The sequence below is a fragment of the Larimichthys crocea genome, chromosome XXI (genome assembly GCF_000972845.2).
Source record: "Larimichthys crocea isolate SSNF chromosome XXI, L_crocea_2.0, whole genome shotgun sequence".
NCBI lineage: Eukaryota > Metazoa > Chordata > Actinopteri > Sciaenidae > Larimichthys > Larimichthys crocea.
In genome coordinates, this window is record NC_040031.1 from 6,412,470 (window position 1) to 6,430,918 (window position 18,449).

Consider the following 18,449-nt stretch of genomic DNA (forward strand, 5'->3'; position numbering starts at 1 on the left):
AACTAAATGAGCATTGCAAAGTCTTTCTTTGCCACTATAATAAAATTAAAGTGAATATAAATGTACCAACAGGACATTATTTGGTCAGATTTGTAGTCTTGCTTTTGATTAAGGAAATAGCTCTTATTTCAAAATACAACATTTGTCAGTTATAATTCTATTTCATTAAGGCAAAGATCTTGTGTGGCTTCACGTGTTTAGACATTCAACATTTAGAAATTTGGCTACTACTGAGAGTACTGAGAAATCATTTGGTATTGGTAAGTGCTGGTATTTTTTCAATAATAGTATTATAATAGATACACAGCTCTACTAACTAGGGTTTCTCTGGCTTGTGACCAGTGTTTTTATTTCCAAGAGTTCTCATGGCTCAAGCAATTACAGAGTTTGCCAATTGTGTGAATTTAATTTTTTATATTCTATTTTCAAGAGTGTGCAAGCAGCTTTATCCTATATAAAACCCCTGTATCACAATAGACAGGGAAAACCTACTCTGTGATCATATACATGGCAATGATTTGGCCATACCATGTGTGTAAATGTCACAATAATGCCTCAAGAACAAAACACTCCTGACAGGAAATGTGAGTAGTGTACCTACTAAAGCGTCAGTGTTATCTTGTCTCAGCAGGGTTTCTCACAGCATATCCACCTCTATCTCTCTCCTGAGTCTTGCTCTCTTTTGCCCTTCCTCCCTCTTTCTTTCTCAACCTAACGAGAGAGAGGGCTGGCTGAGTTTCAGAAACATTAACTAAACCCCTGAGATGCGCACACGCTCACACATACAGTGTTGGTTGGGCTTGTCTTTGTGTCTGATAGACACACTGCATTCTGTTTGGCCTCAGCGCCAATGACTGCTGACACACTGTCATATGTGCACATACTGTGTATTCTCTTTCTGTCTGCTCTTATCATTTTAAATATGACAGACACTTCCCACTGACGGACTCTCATATTATTATTCGACTAACTCCATTGTTAGGTTTTCTCCTTAGAAGTGAAAAAAAAAAAAAAAAAAACCTGCACTTGCTCTTTGAAGTAGTCCAGGCTTATTCGCTGGTAACAAACTGACAAGACGTTCATAGACGAATTCATTACCCAAGACAATTCAATGTCGTTTTGGTCTGCATGTGTCATAGCCTATGGGGCTGTGAAGTTCAACATTAGTTATACAAAGTTTAACACACAGTGAGTGAACGAAGGACCTCTCTGCCAGACATTCTGAGACAATTAATTCAACCCGTCATCTCTTCTCCGCAGACCCCTGACTCCCAAGGCCGGTCGTGGAAAGGACAGACGTGGAGGGATGATGTGTGTCATGGAAGATATGTTCATGCACATTCTTATGAACTCTTGTGTGCATGTGTATGGCCTGTATGTGTGTGTACACATGCATATATGTGTGTTTTTGGTATACACGCATAAACACACACACACACACACCTGTCCAGGAGAGTCAGATTCTCCCCTAATAGCACCATGGGGACCCAAGACATTAGCATATTAAAAGGTGACATTTCACAGTCTGAGCCTTGCAGTAGAGTGCAGCCCGATCACACTGACAGTCTGACAGCCACACAGGCAGGCCGGAGACCAGGCACATCAGACTGTGGAGTGCAACACATGGGAATATGGGAAAGTGGCTGGATTTGAGTCAGAAAACACCTGTCCAGCCGCAGTAGGAATCTCAGCACGGGGGGAGTGAATGTAATCTGAGACTGATGTTTTTCCAAGTGTGTCTCGATCAACGGTGTGATCTAATAGGTCATGACTCATTTTACACTCAATTTACTATAGGTGCAAAGGACACTGGCACAGCAGCTTTGAACTATAACTGAGGAATCAAGCTGCTTTATATCAGAGGCCAACAAAGAAATCGATACAAACACTGTACATGAACACAGAAATGCTGACACAAAAATAATGCCGCATGTTTACAGTACATCTCATACCAGTGAATTTTCCAGATCCGATGAAATACTGAATTTTACCTGAGTTTCAAAGGGATGACAAACACACACAACATTAACAAACAAGCACACACACATATTTGTGCACGTTATCCAAAGCTGACACTAACTGCTGCGTTCAATTTGAAAGACTCATTTGCGTGTGAAAGAATCAGGATGGGTTGTGATTTTTTGGCATGCACTCTCAAACTTACAAGAGACAAAATTGTCTCTTTCAGAGGAACTCAGTTGTCCCTGGCTTCCATATAAGTCAGTTCCTGTCCGCATATATATGAACACACACCTGCACACACACGCCAGAGCCCAGTAGTTGAGAGAAGTGTGACAATGGCTGAGTTCAGTAATTGGCTCTGAACTGCAGCTTCAGCGAAAGCCTTGGTCCTGTCGGAAACCTGTCAGTGTTTGGCATCTGTTACTATCATTTTCCTCTGCAGGACAGCCAAATGTGAAACACCTGGGTTAGGACATTATCCGGCTACCTTCCCCACCGCTGTCACTTGTTACAACGGCTCTGGCGACTACTTCTGCTACAACTAATAATACCTCTGTCAGTGCTGAGGCAACAGAAATGACCTGTCTTTCCCTCATGAAAATATTAGACTTCACGTTGAGGTGAATAAGAGATAGAAAGAGAGCGACGCCGGAGGAAGACAGCAATGAGTGAGAAAAAGTCAGGGGGATGGTGACACAGCAAGAGGCTGATTAATACCGACTGTTTATCAAACAGCAATATCCGAGCACAGAGAGCTTTTCATCTAAAGTCTAATGATGCTGCTGTAGAAATAATGCAAAACGGAGGGATTTTCCATTTGCAGATAACCTGTACGGTGAGCAAACTATCCCACTTCGTTCTTTCCAGCTCATAAGCAAACAATTACAGCAGGCGCTCCTCTCTGCGTGCGTCCTGTAAAAGACAATTTTCAGGCTGCAGCGTCTTATTGTCCTTTATCTTCCTGCTCTCTTTGGTTTCTATATAACTATTCCATTAACACAAGGGCCAATTTTGCAGAATGTCAATTTTGAGCGGACACTGAAAAGAGCTGCGCAGCAGGAGCCCTGAGACGTAATCAGAAAAAAACAAGCGCGAATTCTCAAGCCCTGCATCCACATACACACATGCATTCATCTGTTCATGCATTCACACAAACACACGGATACTCCATGATAAATATCAGCCTCCTATGGCTGCCAAAGGGTGGCGGGGGGCTTTGTGCACTGACTGACAAACCAATAAATCAAACTGTAGAGCTGCTGGTTGTGGCTAAAAATCCTTCAAAAGGGGGTTGTGGGAATGGAAATTTTCCCCCTAGATTTTAAAGTGTTTGGTGTGAGGGTAGAGTAGTTGCAGAAACCTGCTTTATTGTTGTGTTACCTCAAGGTTTCTTGGATGCTCCGACACGTGGCAGGGGACCCAAACAGCTGACTGCTTCAGTTCAGCATTTGAAAAGGGTGAAAATCAGCTGCTTCTAAAGACCCACTCTCACCAGCTCAGCTAGTGATTCCACTCCTCACAAGGCTCATCATGGTATAAATCACTCATTTTCAAACATTGTTGCAAGATCAGTAAATGATTTATGTAGAAATTTTAAATCCACTCAAGCATTCCACTCCTTCTAATTTTGATTTTTGAAATGCGAGCTGGCAGTCAGCCCAGACTTTTATGTGTCATAGAGGTGGCTCTTTCAGGGACATCACTATTTAGTCACAGTCCAACTCTTTGTGTTGTTTCAGCCAACCTGGCTACTGCATATGAAGTTTTTAAGCAGAAAAAAGGAGCAATGAAGTTCAGCAGGCACGATGTGGTTGGTTAAAGCTAGACAAATAAAAGAAAATGGTATAGATAACAAGGAAAACAAACTACAACATAAAGGGCCTTTTAAAATAATATTTTTCATGAGCAGTTGCCTTCTTCACATACATGGAAAGAAAAAAAAGAACACAGAAACTATTTTCAGAAGAGTAGACAATAGGGTTAGCAGATTAATAACCTAAATTGTAAACCTGAAAGCCACCGAAAGGACTGAAAGTTATAAACGTACCTTCATTAGTACTGACTCACTGAGCTTCTCACGGTTGACAATCTTTATAGCGACTTTCTGGCATGTTACACAGTGGACTCCGAGCTTGACCAAACCTGCGAAAACAAACAGACACAGAGGACACACATTTTAGGTCAAAGACTTTTCAGATGGATTATCACTTAGGATTAATAGCAAGACAATGTGTGTTCAGATTACACAAAGAAAGCAACTGAAAAGCAATTATGCACTGTAATGAATGTACAGTGCATAATGTGTTCCCTAGCGAGCACATTATGTGTCAAATTAAAGTTACATATGAAGGAAATCGAAGTTTTTTTGGCCATCGACAAGACTGATGTAAAATGGCTCGTGACCTCATATACAGAATGCTGATAATGTCTTCTGAAGTGTAGACAGTTGTTTAAATTAACTGCCCTCTGGGGTTTATTTGAGTCATAAAGGCAGTAAGTGAGTGGGCCATTTGTGTTATTGATTCCTATAATGTACTAAACTGCTGCTGTGATGCAGTTGTGTGGAGTTAGCTCAAACAGACAATAAAAGGTAGCAGTAACAGGCATTACAAAGCCAAAGGTCAGTTGTTGAGTGGGACTAATTATTGACTGGAGCTCAAAATGATAAGAATGAAGCAACAACGCACCAAAGTACTGTACTGTAAGAGGGCAAATTAGCATGTCGCATTTCAACAACCCAGCAGAAAACATTCCCTTTTACTTCACATCACAAACACATCGATGCATGGGGAGAGATTTGAGCGTCTGATACGCGATACTAGTCATGTCTGTTGAGATCCATACAGACAAAAACCTCTCTATTGGCGTTAGATTTGAAATCAAAACACAAACATTGTAAATGATGCGATTCGCTACAAAACCACAAAAGCATCTCCCCTGCTTTGCCACAGTAAATGTACCCAGGTATCTTTAGTTAAATGATCAGCCATAAACAATGCAGAAAACAAGCAGGGATACCCCAATGAGTGTACAGTTACAATGGAACAAACTGGTGTGTTTGTGTGTATTTGATACAGCAGACACCATGACAACATAACCAATCCATTTTCTGCCAGGGACCACAGAACTGCATAAACATTAGAAAGATGTCTGCATCAGATAGATTACTTACAAACTGAAAGAAACACACACCCATAAGCAAACAAATGTTGCCTCCCTATTATTGATTTCCCCAATGGCCCCATGGTGCTCAAGGGATTTGGAGACGACAGAGGATGATTTTTAACTTAGTGAACTACAGCATTTGGACTCTCTAATGGACTGCCACATGGAATTTACAGAACATCGAAGTGGAATAATGTGAAGGCTTTGATTTCTTGCCACTCCTGTGCAGGCAGAGACGAAGATGGTGGAATTAAGTTAAGTATTACTGTAATGTGCCCAAGACAGAAATGGTGCAGTTACTATAAGAAGAATGTCGATGATGAGAAGGAATGTCCTGCATCAAACTGGCAGGCTGACATGAACCAGACTTACGTGGGATTCTGGCTCGCTCTCTGTCTCTCACATAGTTTGATTTCTATATAAATCAGCAGTATAAGGAGAGTCAATGAGCTTTGAGGAGGCGGTGAAACTTAGGAAAGCAGAAACAAGTCTTACGACACCACAGAGACGTCAAGGGGCGAGAGAGGCATGAGGGAGGGCAAGCAGTGGGTGATGGAGAAGGAGAGAGAGAAAAGAGCATGTGAAAGATGAAGGGAAGAAGTGAAAAAAGATCAAGAATCAGGGATAGCACATTATTCAAATGATAGGCCACAGATAATTAAGCAATAATGGAAAGCGATGTGTGGGAGTGAGGCTCTGGCTTGGGAGTTGAGGGGCCGCGGGGGCAGAGAGTGGAGAGACAGTGGAGAGGAGGCATGAGAGAGAGAGAGACAGAGGGAGAATGATGGAGAGCAAGACAGAGAGAAATAGGAAGGAAGCAAATGTTAAAAAGAGGAAGATAAAAGATGAAGAAAGATTTAGAATAGGGGATGAAGCAGTTGAAGAGGAGGGGAAACAACAGACCGACCCATTAGCCCTGTGATGGTAATCATATGTTAATGGCTGCTATAGAGAAGCTCATAACTCATGATAAACACATTAAATAGAAAATATCTGCCTGCAAACACATGAAAAGTTAACCGGATTATTTGCCTCACAATCTATCTTCCTCCAGTGCCTGTGTTTTCATGAGCGGAGGGCGCATTAGCGAGAGGGAAACGTGCACTGGAAAACAGCACATTATGATTTTACAACCACTCTGTGTACAGACTGTAATGAACTCTCTTAAAGGGAAGTTCAGTAGATAATATGGAGTGACATAAGACAGAACCCTGTATTACATACAAATCATGACTTAAGCACAAGTAACAGAAAAAAAAATGTGACAGCAGCAGATAAAAGTGCCCCAATGGCTCATGCTAATGCATATTTGTCTGTTTTGAGTAAATCCTCATTATTTTACTTTTAGTCACTGATGGTGGAAAGCAAGCAAATGTCCTTTCCTAGGACAGGACTCACTAAAAAACATGATAAATGATAAATGATACTTTCACCAACCAACCCATGTAAGGAATATCTGAAAGGAGCAGTGTTGATATTGTCAGTTCTGAGGTCATCAAAATTGAAAGTGTCAATAGAACCGGCTAACATGCGGTGAAACTCTAAACCTGTTCGAATGTGATATTAAATGTAAACTTGTAAACACTCAAAAAATATACTGATTAATGCTAACATGCAAATCAAGTCAAGAGATCACCAAAGGGGATTAAAATTTACCCTGAGGAACATGAATGTTAGCAACATACTTTTGCTAAAGGCCAAAAATGTCAACCTGATGGCAGTGCTAAAGGTGGATCACCAGAGTGACTCATCCTCTGGGGGTCATGAGTGTCATGGCAGTTCATCCAGTAGCTGTTTGGATAGTTCAGTCTGAATCAAAATGGTGAACTGACAGACAGTGCTATATCTAGAGAAATTCTCCAGCATGGCAAAAAATGGTTATATTTTAAGTCACAGTACTTACACATCATTTCAAAGTATACACAAGAATCATAATCTTTTTTCCCTATTTTAACAAGAATGTTCAGCCAAACAAGAAACTGTTTTCAACACAGAATAGAGAAAATAAATCAAAATAATAAATATTACAAATCAGACAATGAATAAATAAAGAGGTCTGTGTTCCTTTTGGCTTTTGGTTTGTCTGAACAAAATATTATTTTGTTTGAAGTACAGGGTTGTAGATACAGAGACTTAAGGTTGAGGTGTGCAGCTACAGTTGCCCAGAAAACCGCTCTCTGCATTACTGCACAGAGACTTCATGTACACACTCTTCACAGAGGCATTTTCAGCCTTAACACATCACAGAAAACACCACCAGCACCTCTAAAATAAATCCCCCAACTAATATCCCACACTTCTCCACCTATCCCAGCTAATATTTTAAGTATGTTGTATTATCTTATTAAGCTCTGGCTTTCCATAACCTAAAATCAAGCCTTCTTCACTCCCCCCTCCATCTTTCACCTGTCTGTTACAATACCACAGGGGAAACCCTCTCAGCTCTGGGTGAACACACTGAGCTGAACCTGGAATGGGAGGGCTGTAGGGGAGGGGCGTTCAGGAGATACCCTGGAAGGTGCCAGAGTTTTGTCTAGATCTGGCTTGGCTGAGCAGGTAGGCTGTCTTTGAACACAGCTTCAAACGTAAGGCTTTGACTAAGAGCACCAAGGATCAGAACCTCCTGGCCAGTTGTGCATGCAATATGATGTCTTGTAGTATTTCTGGATGTCCATGGAAGTGTACAGCTGGTACATTTGTATGTGTAAAGCTCATGTGTAGGAGTGCTGTGTTGTGATTAAGTGTCACATGTACAGTGTGTAGTTTATTAACCAGGGAGAAACATGCAGACTGGTATTGTCACATACTGTACTGTTCTTTTCATTAACACACATATGGACAAAAGCAGGCTGTACGGCTGACCTGAGTTTGCAACGCCACTGAATCTGCAAGTGCATCGATCTCTCTTCTCCTTCACCCGCCTCCCAAATCAATAGCATCAAAAGCTCTCGCCTTCACAACAATGTCAGAGTAATGACACCAGCCAGGGACTTATGGGCTGGTGAGGCCACCATCGACTGACCCCAGGCCTCTGTCCTGGCTCTGGACTCTTTACTTTCCATGCTGGTCTGTGATTAATGATCTAATATGGAGGGACCTCTGGAGGAAGACAGAATGAGAACTTTGGTCCATGGCTCAGTGAGCATAAGAGCTGAGTAAAGTTTTGCCTCACTATGCTGGAAGCTGCTGAATTGCTTTGAAATCATGGTTTTAGTCATTCCCCCTCTGGCTTTTACAAACTGGGGTTGAATAATGAAGTTTTTGAGTGATAACCTGTGCTGACTGCAGCCACACAAGTAGCCATTTAGGACAAGCGGAGGGTCAGAAATAAATCAATGTAAGAGTCAATGTAAGGAAAAGAAGAAAGTAGGAAAGAAACACGGGGCACCATGATTGTGTAGTAACTTATTAATGAAAACAGTTCATCTGCACAGAGTTGTGAACATCTAACTAATCAACCTTTTTATTTAAAAATGAAAGAGTATTCTTGCTGTTCGTCTCCTGCTCTGCGTCACTGAGCCATGCACCAGTATTGATTTGGTAATGAGCTTTTTGTGTCACTTCACTGTCTCTCCATAAGTGGTTGTGCTTCATGATATCACTTGCTGACATCTGTCCTGAAAAATCATCTCTAATGTGTGTCAGGCTCTATTATTTAGGGGGAATATTTAAACTTTATAAACAAATCAACTTCCTGCAAAAGATTTAATCGACAAGTTCTTTTGGGCCTTTGAATCAAAAGAATATTCTTGACAGACTGGACATACTTACATATAACACCACATTGCCCAATTCACACATCAATAACATATGCCACAAATAATTTTAAGGAAGTATCTGTATCTTCGGGGGACAAGAACATTTTGCAGCAGTGCAGTTTATCTGAATGAGCTTGAGCACACTATAAAGTAAGAGCTGTGTATTACACTTTATTTAAATTCTTTGACTTGTTATGGGAGTTCCCAGTGGGCCCTTGTTGGCATCCGTATGTTTATGTTTGTTTCCTCTGCCTTCCCTTAAAGCTGTTTGGCCTGGCAGAGCAGCCAGGAAACCCCCCTCTCCCTGTGAGAGAAACCTTGTATCCCTCTGAGTAAACTTGTGAGAGCCCTTCCAAAGCGTGTTGATCAGTGGTCGATTCATCATCGGGCAGTGCTGGGACATCTAAGGAGGAGCAGGTAGGAGAGGGGAAGGACCCTGACTGTGAGGCTGATTTTCCCTGCCATTAATCTGAGACACAGAGGGTGAACGAAGGAAAGCTGGGGAGAGGGGACAGGAACACTCTGCTCAGCAAGGAGAGGCTCTTTATGATCTCCACCTACTAACCACACACACACACACACAGTTTTCTTCCTCATAGCACAAGCATCCATGCGGTTAAAGATCATTACTGGATAGCTTAATTTCCATCTGGAAGCGACTACTAGGAGAGGAGGGCAAAGGATGAAAAAGAGATGTCTCCACTTGCGCACCTCTCTCACTTTCAAACTTGATCTTTCAGAAGCCCTAAGCCAATGCAGGCAGATGGTAGTAGCTTATGCTGGCTTAGCTTTCTCTCCCTGAGGCACTGGGTCTGAGAAGCTCGTTGCCCTAAGGCACAGATCTGTGAGCTGCTTCCCACTTCTGCTCTCTAACCCTGAATGCTCTACGTGGGGGCTATAGCACTGCCCTCGGATCAGTGTTTGAAAGGAAACACAATGTGTTACTATTGCTTATTCTTCCAGCTTCTTCTGGCTATATGGAAAGCCCCCGCAGCAGGGCGTGGGAATCCCCTCCACCGGGGCAAAGGGCATGAGTTGAAGACCACCACAGCTCTGTATAATGTCAGATACACAAGCACACATCTCAGTTTTGTTAGCTCTACATCCCTAAACACAGACTTTCTGCAGTGTCAAATACTTATGTGGGTGGTGACTAGAATAGAAACACATGTTTTCCTTGTAGCTAGACAGTAATCCTTATTACAGTTTGTATATACTGATGCTGACAAAGTGGTTATGACAAATTAATTTCTTTATATAGTACTTGTACAATTAGAGAAGAGAAATGTAGTGAATCACTCACACACAAAAAATATCCGCTTCCTGCCAACTATCATACAGTATATTGGATTTAGTTTTATTGATTTAGTTTGGTCTGACCCCATCACGTGAGAATATGTTCCATGAACTTGTATTTATATGAAGCACAGGACTAGATATATGTATTCTTCCCAAGAAATCTTGGCCATTATCAACTATGCTTCTGTTTCGAATCAGCTTCTGCTCCCCCTTCAGTTTTGTTATTCAGTTGCCTCATGTACTTGTTTTTGCCTTGCTTATTAGTTCTTACCGAAATTATGCCCTCATTCTTTTTTCTACCCATCTGTGTTTTCTGTCTCATTTATTTCCCCTTCTCTCTTTTCATCCACCCATCTATCCAGAAAGAGAAAAAAAAGAGGGAATGCACAAGCAGAAAGCTGTTGAGTCATACTGTGCAGGAGGGAGACGGCATGTCGAAGATCAAACAAAGCTCACTCACTCCTCAATGAATGCACTCCCTGTCTGTCTCTCTCCCATTGCTTCTTCCCCTTCCTCTTCATTCACTAAATCTCTGCATCTCCTCCATTCCTCCACCTCCTCTTTCGCTCTTTTTGCATTTTTAGTCAGCCGTGACGTTCGTCTACCCAGCCTGAATTCCCCTGCAACCATCTAAACCCTTCCAGCCAAAGCAACAGCAACATCAGTAACAACAGAGGCCCAGACCCACAGAACAGCTTCAAAAGCAGGAAGAGCAGTTTAGCCCTGGAGTGCTCTAGCTAGAAGGTAGGCACACTGACGCATGCATACAGAAAACTGTTTATTTGGTCTGTATGAAATAAGACTAGTTACACAAAACAAGGAACTCTTGATAAATCCAATAATAATGGTACTTTACTGATAACAGAGACTGAAGTTATTTCTTCTTTCAATGGCAGCTATAATCTCTCACTTCATTATTACAATCATCTATCCCAATGATCGGATTCTGTTAAGTGGTTGAGAGTGCACTCAATTATTATTCCTCAATAAAAGTGATTTACAAAATTAGATCTGGTTTGGATATAATCAATCCCCTAACAACCCTCAGAATGCTCAATCTTGACTTACAGAAGCATTGACGACCCAGTGCACAGGCATTTCAGCCTCACATTCGAATAATATCCAACATGTCAGATCTAAGACAGAAAGTGTCTAATTACCATTTACCTTTAAATATTTCAACAACTGATAAAACTGTAACACTTTTATGAATCTAGCTACCTATACTGCACACCCAAACACATATTTACCAACATACTGCTTCCCCAGTGACATTTCTACCATTACTCAAGTATTCGACAGCAGCTAGCATCTGCTGCCTGTGTGGGTTTATATGCGTATGCACTGTGTTTCTGTGTGCATGTTTGTTTTTGGCTGTTTGAGTTACGGGGAGAGAGGGGATACATGGGTGTGAGAAGCCAATTCCAAACATGACTACATTTACATAATATAGCCCCAACAAACACAAACACAGAGTGAATTGCAGTGAAGGGTAATAAAGTTCTGGCTGGCTCCAAGGCAGTAATCTATTTTTCACGTTCAGAAACAAGAGTGAAAACGATTGAGAGCATCCACCAAAGGCAGCGACTACTGAGCGATCCACTTGTCTAACAAGCCCTGTGATTGGCAGATCTTACAGAATCCCCACCCCTTCACCATCAGCCTCATCAGTATGTAAACACATGCACCAATACATCCTCAAAAGCTCATCACCTGCACAGTCCAAGATGCAAGCTTCACGCACAGTCTTTTCTGCCAGTAAGGCGAACAAGTCTCATTGGCAGAGCTAACTAATGCCTAATTGCACAGTAATGAGTTTAACAGTGCAAAAAGGTCCTGGATTCTGATGACTTCCTGGACACATATGGCCCACATTTAAGTATGAAAAACTGAATTCTGCTGCTGCAGATTTCTTAGATTAAACATACAAACAAAAAAGAAAGTCAGGGGGAACTTTTCGGGTAGAGATTTTGTCTCTTGTGAGGAGACAGTGTGCCATTAAGTTGATCAGAGGCAGTGATATCTCTCCTCTTTTGAATCTCTCTGCCGGGATGTCGTCGCAGATTCAAAATATTCCACTCAAAATTCTGGCCTGATGTGACTGGAGTTCAAGCCACAGAGCCAAGTGAGAGTGACACTGTCAGAGGAATGTTCTGCCCGAAACGCAAATGGGAAGATCGGAGCAAACATGAATGAAGACTCGGTGGGCAGATACGCGAGAGACGGAAATAACAAATTAAAAGAAAAAAGAGTTGCGACAATGAGAGATGGAAGAAATACTGATAAGAATAGATAAACAGAGAGATGCTGAGAGAGACATAGTCAAAATACGGGGATAAAGTAGGCTTAGGAAGGCGGGGCATGGAGACTCAGATCTATTTTTAATGTCTCTGACTGGGGATCAGCAAAAGGAATGTATAATTACAGCCTCATGAATAATGCAAGCAGGCTTCTTTTAATTAGCCACACTAGGCCCGATACAGCAACTGCAACAGACGGGACAAACACGTACACACACACACACACTCATCTACAGTACATGCAACCAGATAGGATGTCCACAGAAAATGATATTACCTGTGTGCATATGTGTGTCACTTTTGAAACATATGTGTGTGCATGCTAAACATGTACTTGCACACTTCTCCAGGGAGACTGGAGTCAAATAAAGAGGCGAAATGATGAGCTAAGGATTGGTGCCTTGGTGATGACTCTCTGATAGGCTTCACAGTGAGAGGAGCCCCTAGACACCACTCAAAGAGCAGCACGCTGTCTGCCTGTCATGTGTTAGATAACCCCCAATATAAGAGTATGAATTATTAAACATCTGACTGGATAATATTACAAAACATCGCTGTAACCATAGAAAGACATGCTGGCTGTGGCAGTGCGGTCTTGCTGTACTTTTCACACACATTCACGTGTGGGTTAGAAAAGGACAAGGAGGAGAGGAAATCTGATTCGCAAGAAGCAATTAATCAAACCTTCCTCATCTATAATTCAGCTTGAGTTATTTCATTAATTAACAATGTTTAGGTTGTCTATGCAACATCTTCATTATCAAACATGGATTGGGCCGGAACAGACTTCAGTGAGATGAGTTCTCATCAACCTGTCTTAATAACTAGCTTTCTTCTGAATGGAGATTGAAATGGATGGTCGAGGCTCAACAAGGAAAAACTCAACTAAATCCTCTCGTACATCAAGAGAATGCAGGAAGCTAGATGCAAGTTGGAACGACACATCAAGACGCCGAACAGGATGTTATTTGGTTGTTATCTGGCAACTCGGCTTCTCCCATCTTCAGAGCCTTAATTTATAAGCTAATTTGTGGCTGGCAAAGACAGGCTTGAGTATGGGAAAGGATATTGGATGTAATTCGATGTCTCACTCCATCTTGGTTTGTTGATTGGAGTTTAATTGGCAATGAGGGTGCTGCGTTCCCACTTTGGGGCAAGCAGGGGAGATGACAGCTTGAGCACATGGACTGAAAATGAGTCTCAATATGATGTTTTAGCAAGGACGGCAAGAAGCACCCACTCAGAGGTACAAACTTCTTCACAGCTGAAGGAAAACGTATTAAACAAAAATGAAGAAAAAAATAAAACTTTAACCTAGAATTGGCTTGACATAACTTTTTGACATTCAGCACTTAAAAAAAAATAAGTGAAAAAAGAAAATAACAGCATGATGGATTGTCCAGGGTGAGCACAAACCCCACTGTTATGGTCAATATGCACAAGGTTGTTCCCATACATACCAACAGTGTGTGGATCTATCACCTTCTATAGGGGGAGAGTGTATGTGTGTGTGTGTTTGAGGTAAGGGGCCACCTCATGCTGCGTGACATTGATATACACACAAACACACACATATTGTTCAAAAACACTGGCAATTGGCTTCCTCTCATGGCTCTACCTCCTTATTACTATGTCTTTGTACAATCTTTTATTTTCTACTAGCGTAGAACAAACTCTGCACAGGAGAAAGGTCAAGGTGTCAAGGCTTCACTATTAATGTATGGTTGGAAAGACATCAAGACACAGAAACAATGAAGACAAGAAGAATGTATTTGTGCGCTTGAGAGAACTGCCTTGCAGTACAACACTGAAGGTTTTTTGTATCCCCTGTTACTTTAACTATCACCACAAGAAGAGTAAAACCTAATATCACATGCACAGACACTACAGCACAGGCAGCTTCTGTCCAGCTCTTGAATTTAATTGTGTTCATTTTACTGGCTGATAAAAACAGCTACTGCCATGATTTGAGTTGTTGGATTAATTCAGTCCACAGATTTTTCCACTTTACAACTAACACAATTGAAAACACACCAATTAAATTGAAAGCAGATCAGATAATTAGTACATTTGTGTAGATACATGCAATGCTGGGTGGGTGAAGCTTGTAGCACTGTGCCATGAGTAAAGCTAATGTACAGTATATACAATTTTATGAAAGCTTTCTTGTGTATTTATATATTTGCAAACATTTATTTTTATCCATTTTTCAGACACCACCAGCACGAGTCAACTGAGATGACTGAGCATGACTCATCTAGTTCAGAATATTGTCTTGTTTTCTCTATTTTATGTCTATGCATAACCCATGTTAAGCGCGCGTTACACTAACACATATTCATACACCATCATTCGCATGTTATCTTAAAAAGGGACACATTACGTAATCTGAGTTTTTTTTCTTCCCTTGTCACATATTTTACCTGCTTTTTCAGGTAAAGCAAGCATATATTTATGAAGAACTCCAGCTTGAGCCGCTCTATACTTCACACGCTATACTTCCATGAGGGAACCTTGCTTGTTCACAGCATATCAACTGAACACTGAGCCGATGGGAGGAGCTGCAGAACAAGGTGGGGAGGAGGTGGAGAAAGACTCTTGTGCATAAGAATGGAATACATGAGCTGAGGGAGGTGTCATGGCATGCGTTGGTAATTACCCCAGCAGCCATTGGTGGGGCTGTTGACATCTCTCTCGAGGAGTGGGATCATTTGAGTAACTCTTCTGGTTAAATCAATGCGTCAGCGGCAGCTAGCTCATTACCCAAGCCACCGCTGCATCTCAATGAGTCAACATGGGAATTTCTATTAGCCACCAAAAGCCACATCTCTGTCTGTCTGTCTGTCTGTCTGTCTGTCTGTCTGTCTGTCTCTTCTCTTTTCCTCCCTCTAGCTCGTGTCGCTCTATCATTTCCAGTCTGTCTGTCTGTCTGTCTGTCTGTCTGTCTGTCTGTCTGTCTGTCTGTCTGTCTGTCTGTCTGTCTGTCTCTCCTCTTTTCCTCCCTCTAGCTCGTGTCCCTCTATCATTTCCACTTTGTCCCCTCTTCCCTCTCCTCAGTCAATCAGTCACTCTTACTTTCCACTCAGTCTCCCCTTGTTTTTGTTGTTCCTCTCTCTTTTCTCCCCCCTCCCCCCATTTCTCCCAGGGGACATAAGAAGGGATGGCTCTGCTGTTGCATCATGTGTTCCTACCATAACAACAGCAGTTTGTGGGTGTGCGTGTGTGTGTGCGTGTGTGTATGTTTTTGGGTGTGCACGTATGTAAGTGACAGTTTGTAAGAAAAGGGACAAAAAGAGTTAGAAAAGCAAAAACCACTGACCATGTCTGAACTCTTTTATCAGTAATTATCAGTAATTGTGTGTGTTTACATGTGTGCATCTATGTGTGTGTGTGTGTGTGTGCCCACATGTGCTCCACTGGGTAACATCCCACTACTGAATGGAAATGAAAGCAGTTCTGGAGAAAAGCCAAGGCCTAGATTGCCTGCTTTCTCGGGGACAGGACTCATGTCACAGGGCTTTGGAACATTGCCTTGTACAAGAAGTGCAGATAAACACAAACTGGACACACATACACAGGGAAGTACTAAAAGAAACTACACAAGAACACCATGGGCACTTCACCAAGAGTCCATTTCACCTGGCCTTTTCGCTGAACAAAGAATCTGAAAGTGAGATGTCCAACAAAGCCCAGGGAAAAACACTGTCTGAATGGCAAAAAGCAAAGAGATGAAAGGGAAAGGGGGGGAAGAAAGATTGAAAAGTGTGTTGACTGTAGAAAGAACACTGAAACTTAATAATTTAATAGAAGAGTAAATTGGAAAGACAGAGGAGAAGACACACAAAGAAGAGAAAGACGTCAGAGTGCCAGGTCTATACGTATTATACCACCGGGGAAACTGAGAGAGCAGAGAGACATCTGTTCAACACGACTTCAGGGGTTTTTTACTCTGATGTCAGGCTGTCACTACATACAGGACTGCGGGAGCAGATACATGCTGAGAGCCTGAGTACACCAACATACACGCATACACACACACACACACCCTATAGCATACGCTGTCTCTCTTTCCCTCTCGCTGTCTCACTCTCCTCTGTGAGAGGCTCGCATCATCCTCTCAGCATAAAGCGCTTCTTTCTATATAGACTTTTGTAATTGATCTGACAAAACTATCAATGCTTCAATCAGATATTTCCATAACTCTGTGTATTGATTACTCGGAGTAGAGCTGAAACGGTCTAGAAACAATTAATCAGAAAAATAATCATCAATAACAGACTTGTACCAGTCTTGGTTGGAGCCTTAATCCGGAGTGACATTACCCTGCAGGGGGGGCAGCGAACATGAGCACTCGTAGGATTTCACCCAGTGTTAAGTAATCTGTGATATTACATAAAAGCTCATATTATATAAACCAGAGTAGGGCAGCCTAGCCCTAGCATTAACCCATTAATTGCATCAGTGTCTATATCACTTTGTCATGCTCAGCCAAAGAACAGATTACCTTTAAGAAGCACAGAGAGAGGACAGCCTCTCCAAACAAAATACAGACGAGCCTTTTGTTGAACTATAGCATTAATCAATAAACTCTGTATTGTCTTCATTAGTTGCTTGGCGTTTCCAAAATGTCACCGGCCATTACGTGACACCTGACTGCCCTCCTAGCAGCGGTGAACTTTTAGAGACCTCTGGTGTTGTTCATCTGGAAGGCCATCAGCAGGGAAAATACTGCAGTCATTAAAATGATAATGATACAGTCAGAGCGGGCTGACGATGTATTGATCAGCCACAGCACCCCCTCCATCTGTCGCACACACACAGCCATCTGAAGAGCAGGACTGTGTGTGTGTTTTTTGTGTGTATTGTCAATAATACAAGGCTCTTTACCGCTGGACATAAGGATTCAAGGCTCGCTCAAACACTCCAAGCACAGTCAATTTGTACTACTGAGTGATCAAATTGCACACACAGAGACAGTATCAAAGCCCAGTGTCAGTGCAGACAGCACTAAAACATTAGTCATGTTTTCTGGGCTGATGGTGGCTTTTATATATCATGGTAATGTTCATGAAGCTGTCACAGGAGCCTTGCAGACATGGGAGGTAACCCTGACATGCTTATTACATGCTGTACATCACTGAACCGGGACGTGTGTCCTGGCATAACGGCTATGAATGAGTCTGTCACAAGTGCATGATGCATGTTGCACTGCTGTGATTGATGTCCGTGAGTCGGTTTGGACACGTTACATCATTTGACGATCAAAAACAGACACGTGGATTTGACCAGAGACTTTTCAAAATACCTTCCCACTTATCCTTCAATAGCAAGAGTCACCCTTCATCAGGTTCCTGCTGTCCACGATGGGTAAAACTCAAGTTCAAGTCAACCAATTTCTGCATTCCTATGCTCGTCCTTCACAGGCCCATCTCATTCTGAAGCGATGCACTCTCCCGTGCATGTCTGAGCAGCAACTGCCAATCAAGATGTCAGGAGGGCTGATGGACAATCCTCTCAGCCACTGATGACAGATGGAGAGGTTTGAGAGGGGCGTGTTGGGTTCATGTCAAGGGCTCTGCTAGCAAGGGGTTGCTATGGCGTTGCTATGGAGACAAGGCGGAGGGAGAAGTCGTTTATGATGGACGCTGATGGGTGGTCCACACCAGAGGTTAAAGTAAAAGGAGAGATGTCTTTATGTACTGAAACATGCTCTCTATAATTTGCATTTATGCAAGAATGACAGTCAGATCTATCCTACATGTGCGCGTCCCTGGCCTCAAGACCGTAGTAGTAATGAGAAACACACAATTCAACTGTGCTTTGTGGATAGTTCAGGTCAAACAAACACACACGTAAGACCCACTCTGCCCAGAGCTGATGACGCAAATAGCCTCTGCCAAGCAAACTCCGGCTTGGTGCAGCATTTAAGTGCAGATGGGGAGGGACAGGAAGAAAAGATGGATGG

General features: G+C 42.2%; 1 protein-coding gene across 4 annotated transcripts in view; it reads right to left on the reverse strand.

Annotated features, from left to right (window-relative positions):
• Nucleotides 1-18,449, reverse strand: part of brsk2a (BR serine/threonine kinase 2a) — a 158,781-nt gene that overhangs the window by 65,747 nt on the left and 74,585 nt on the right. For all 4 annotated transcript variants that reach the window (XM_027272573.1, XM_027272571.1, XM_019278603.2 and 1 more), the window contains exon 2: nt 4,010-4,104. In XM_027272573.1, the coding sequence (XP_027128374.1) occupies nt 4,010-4,104 (95 nt within the window). The remainder of the gene's footprint in view (nt 1-4,009; nt 4,105-18,449) is intronic.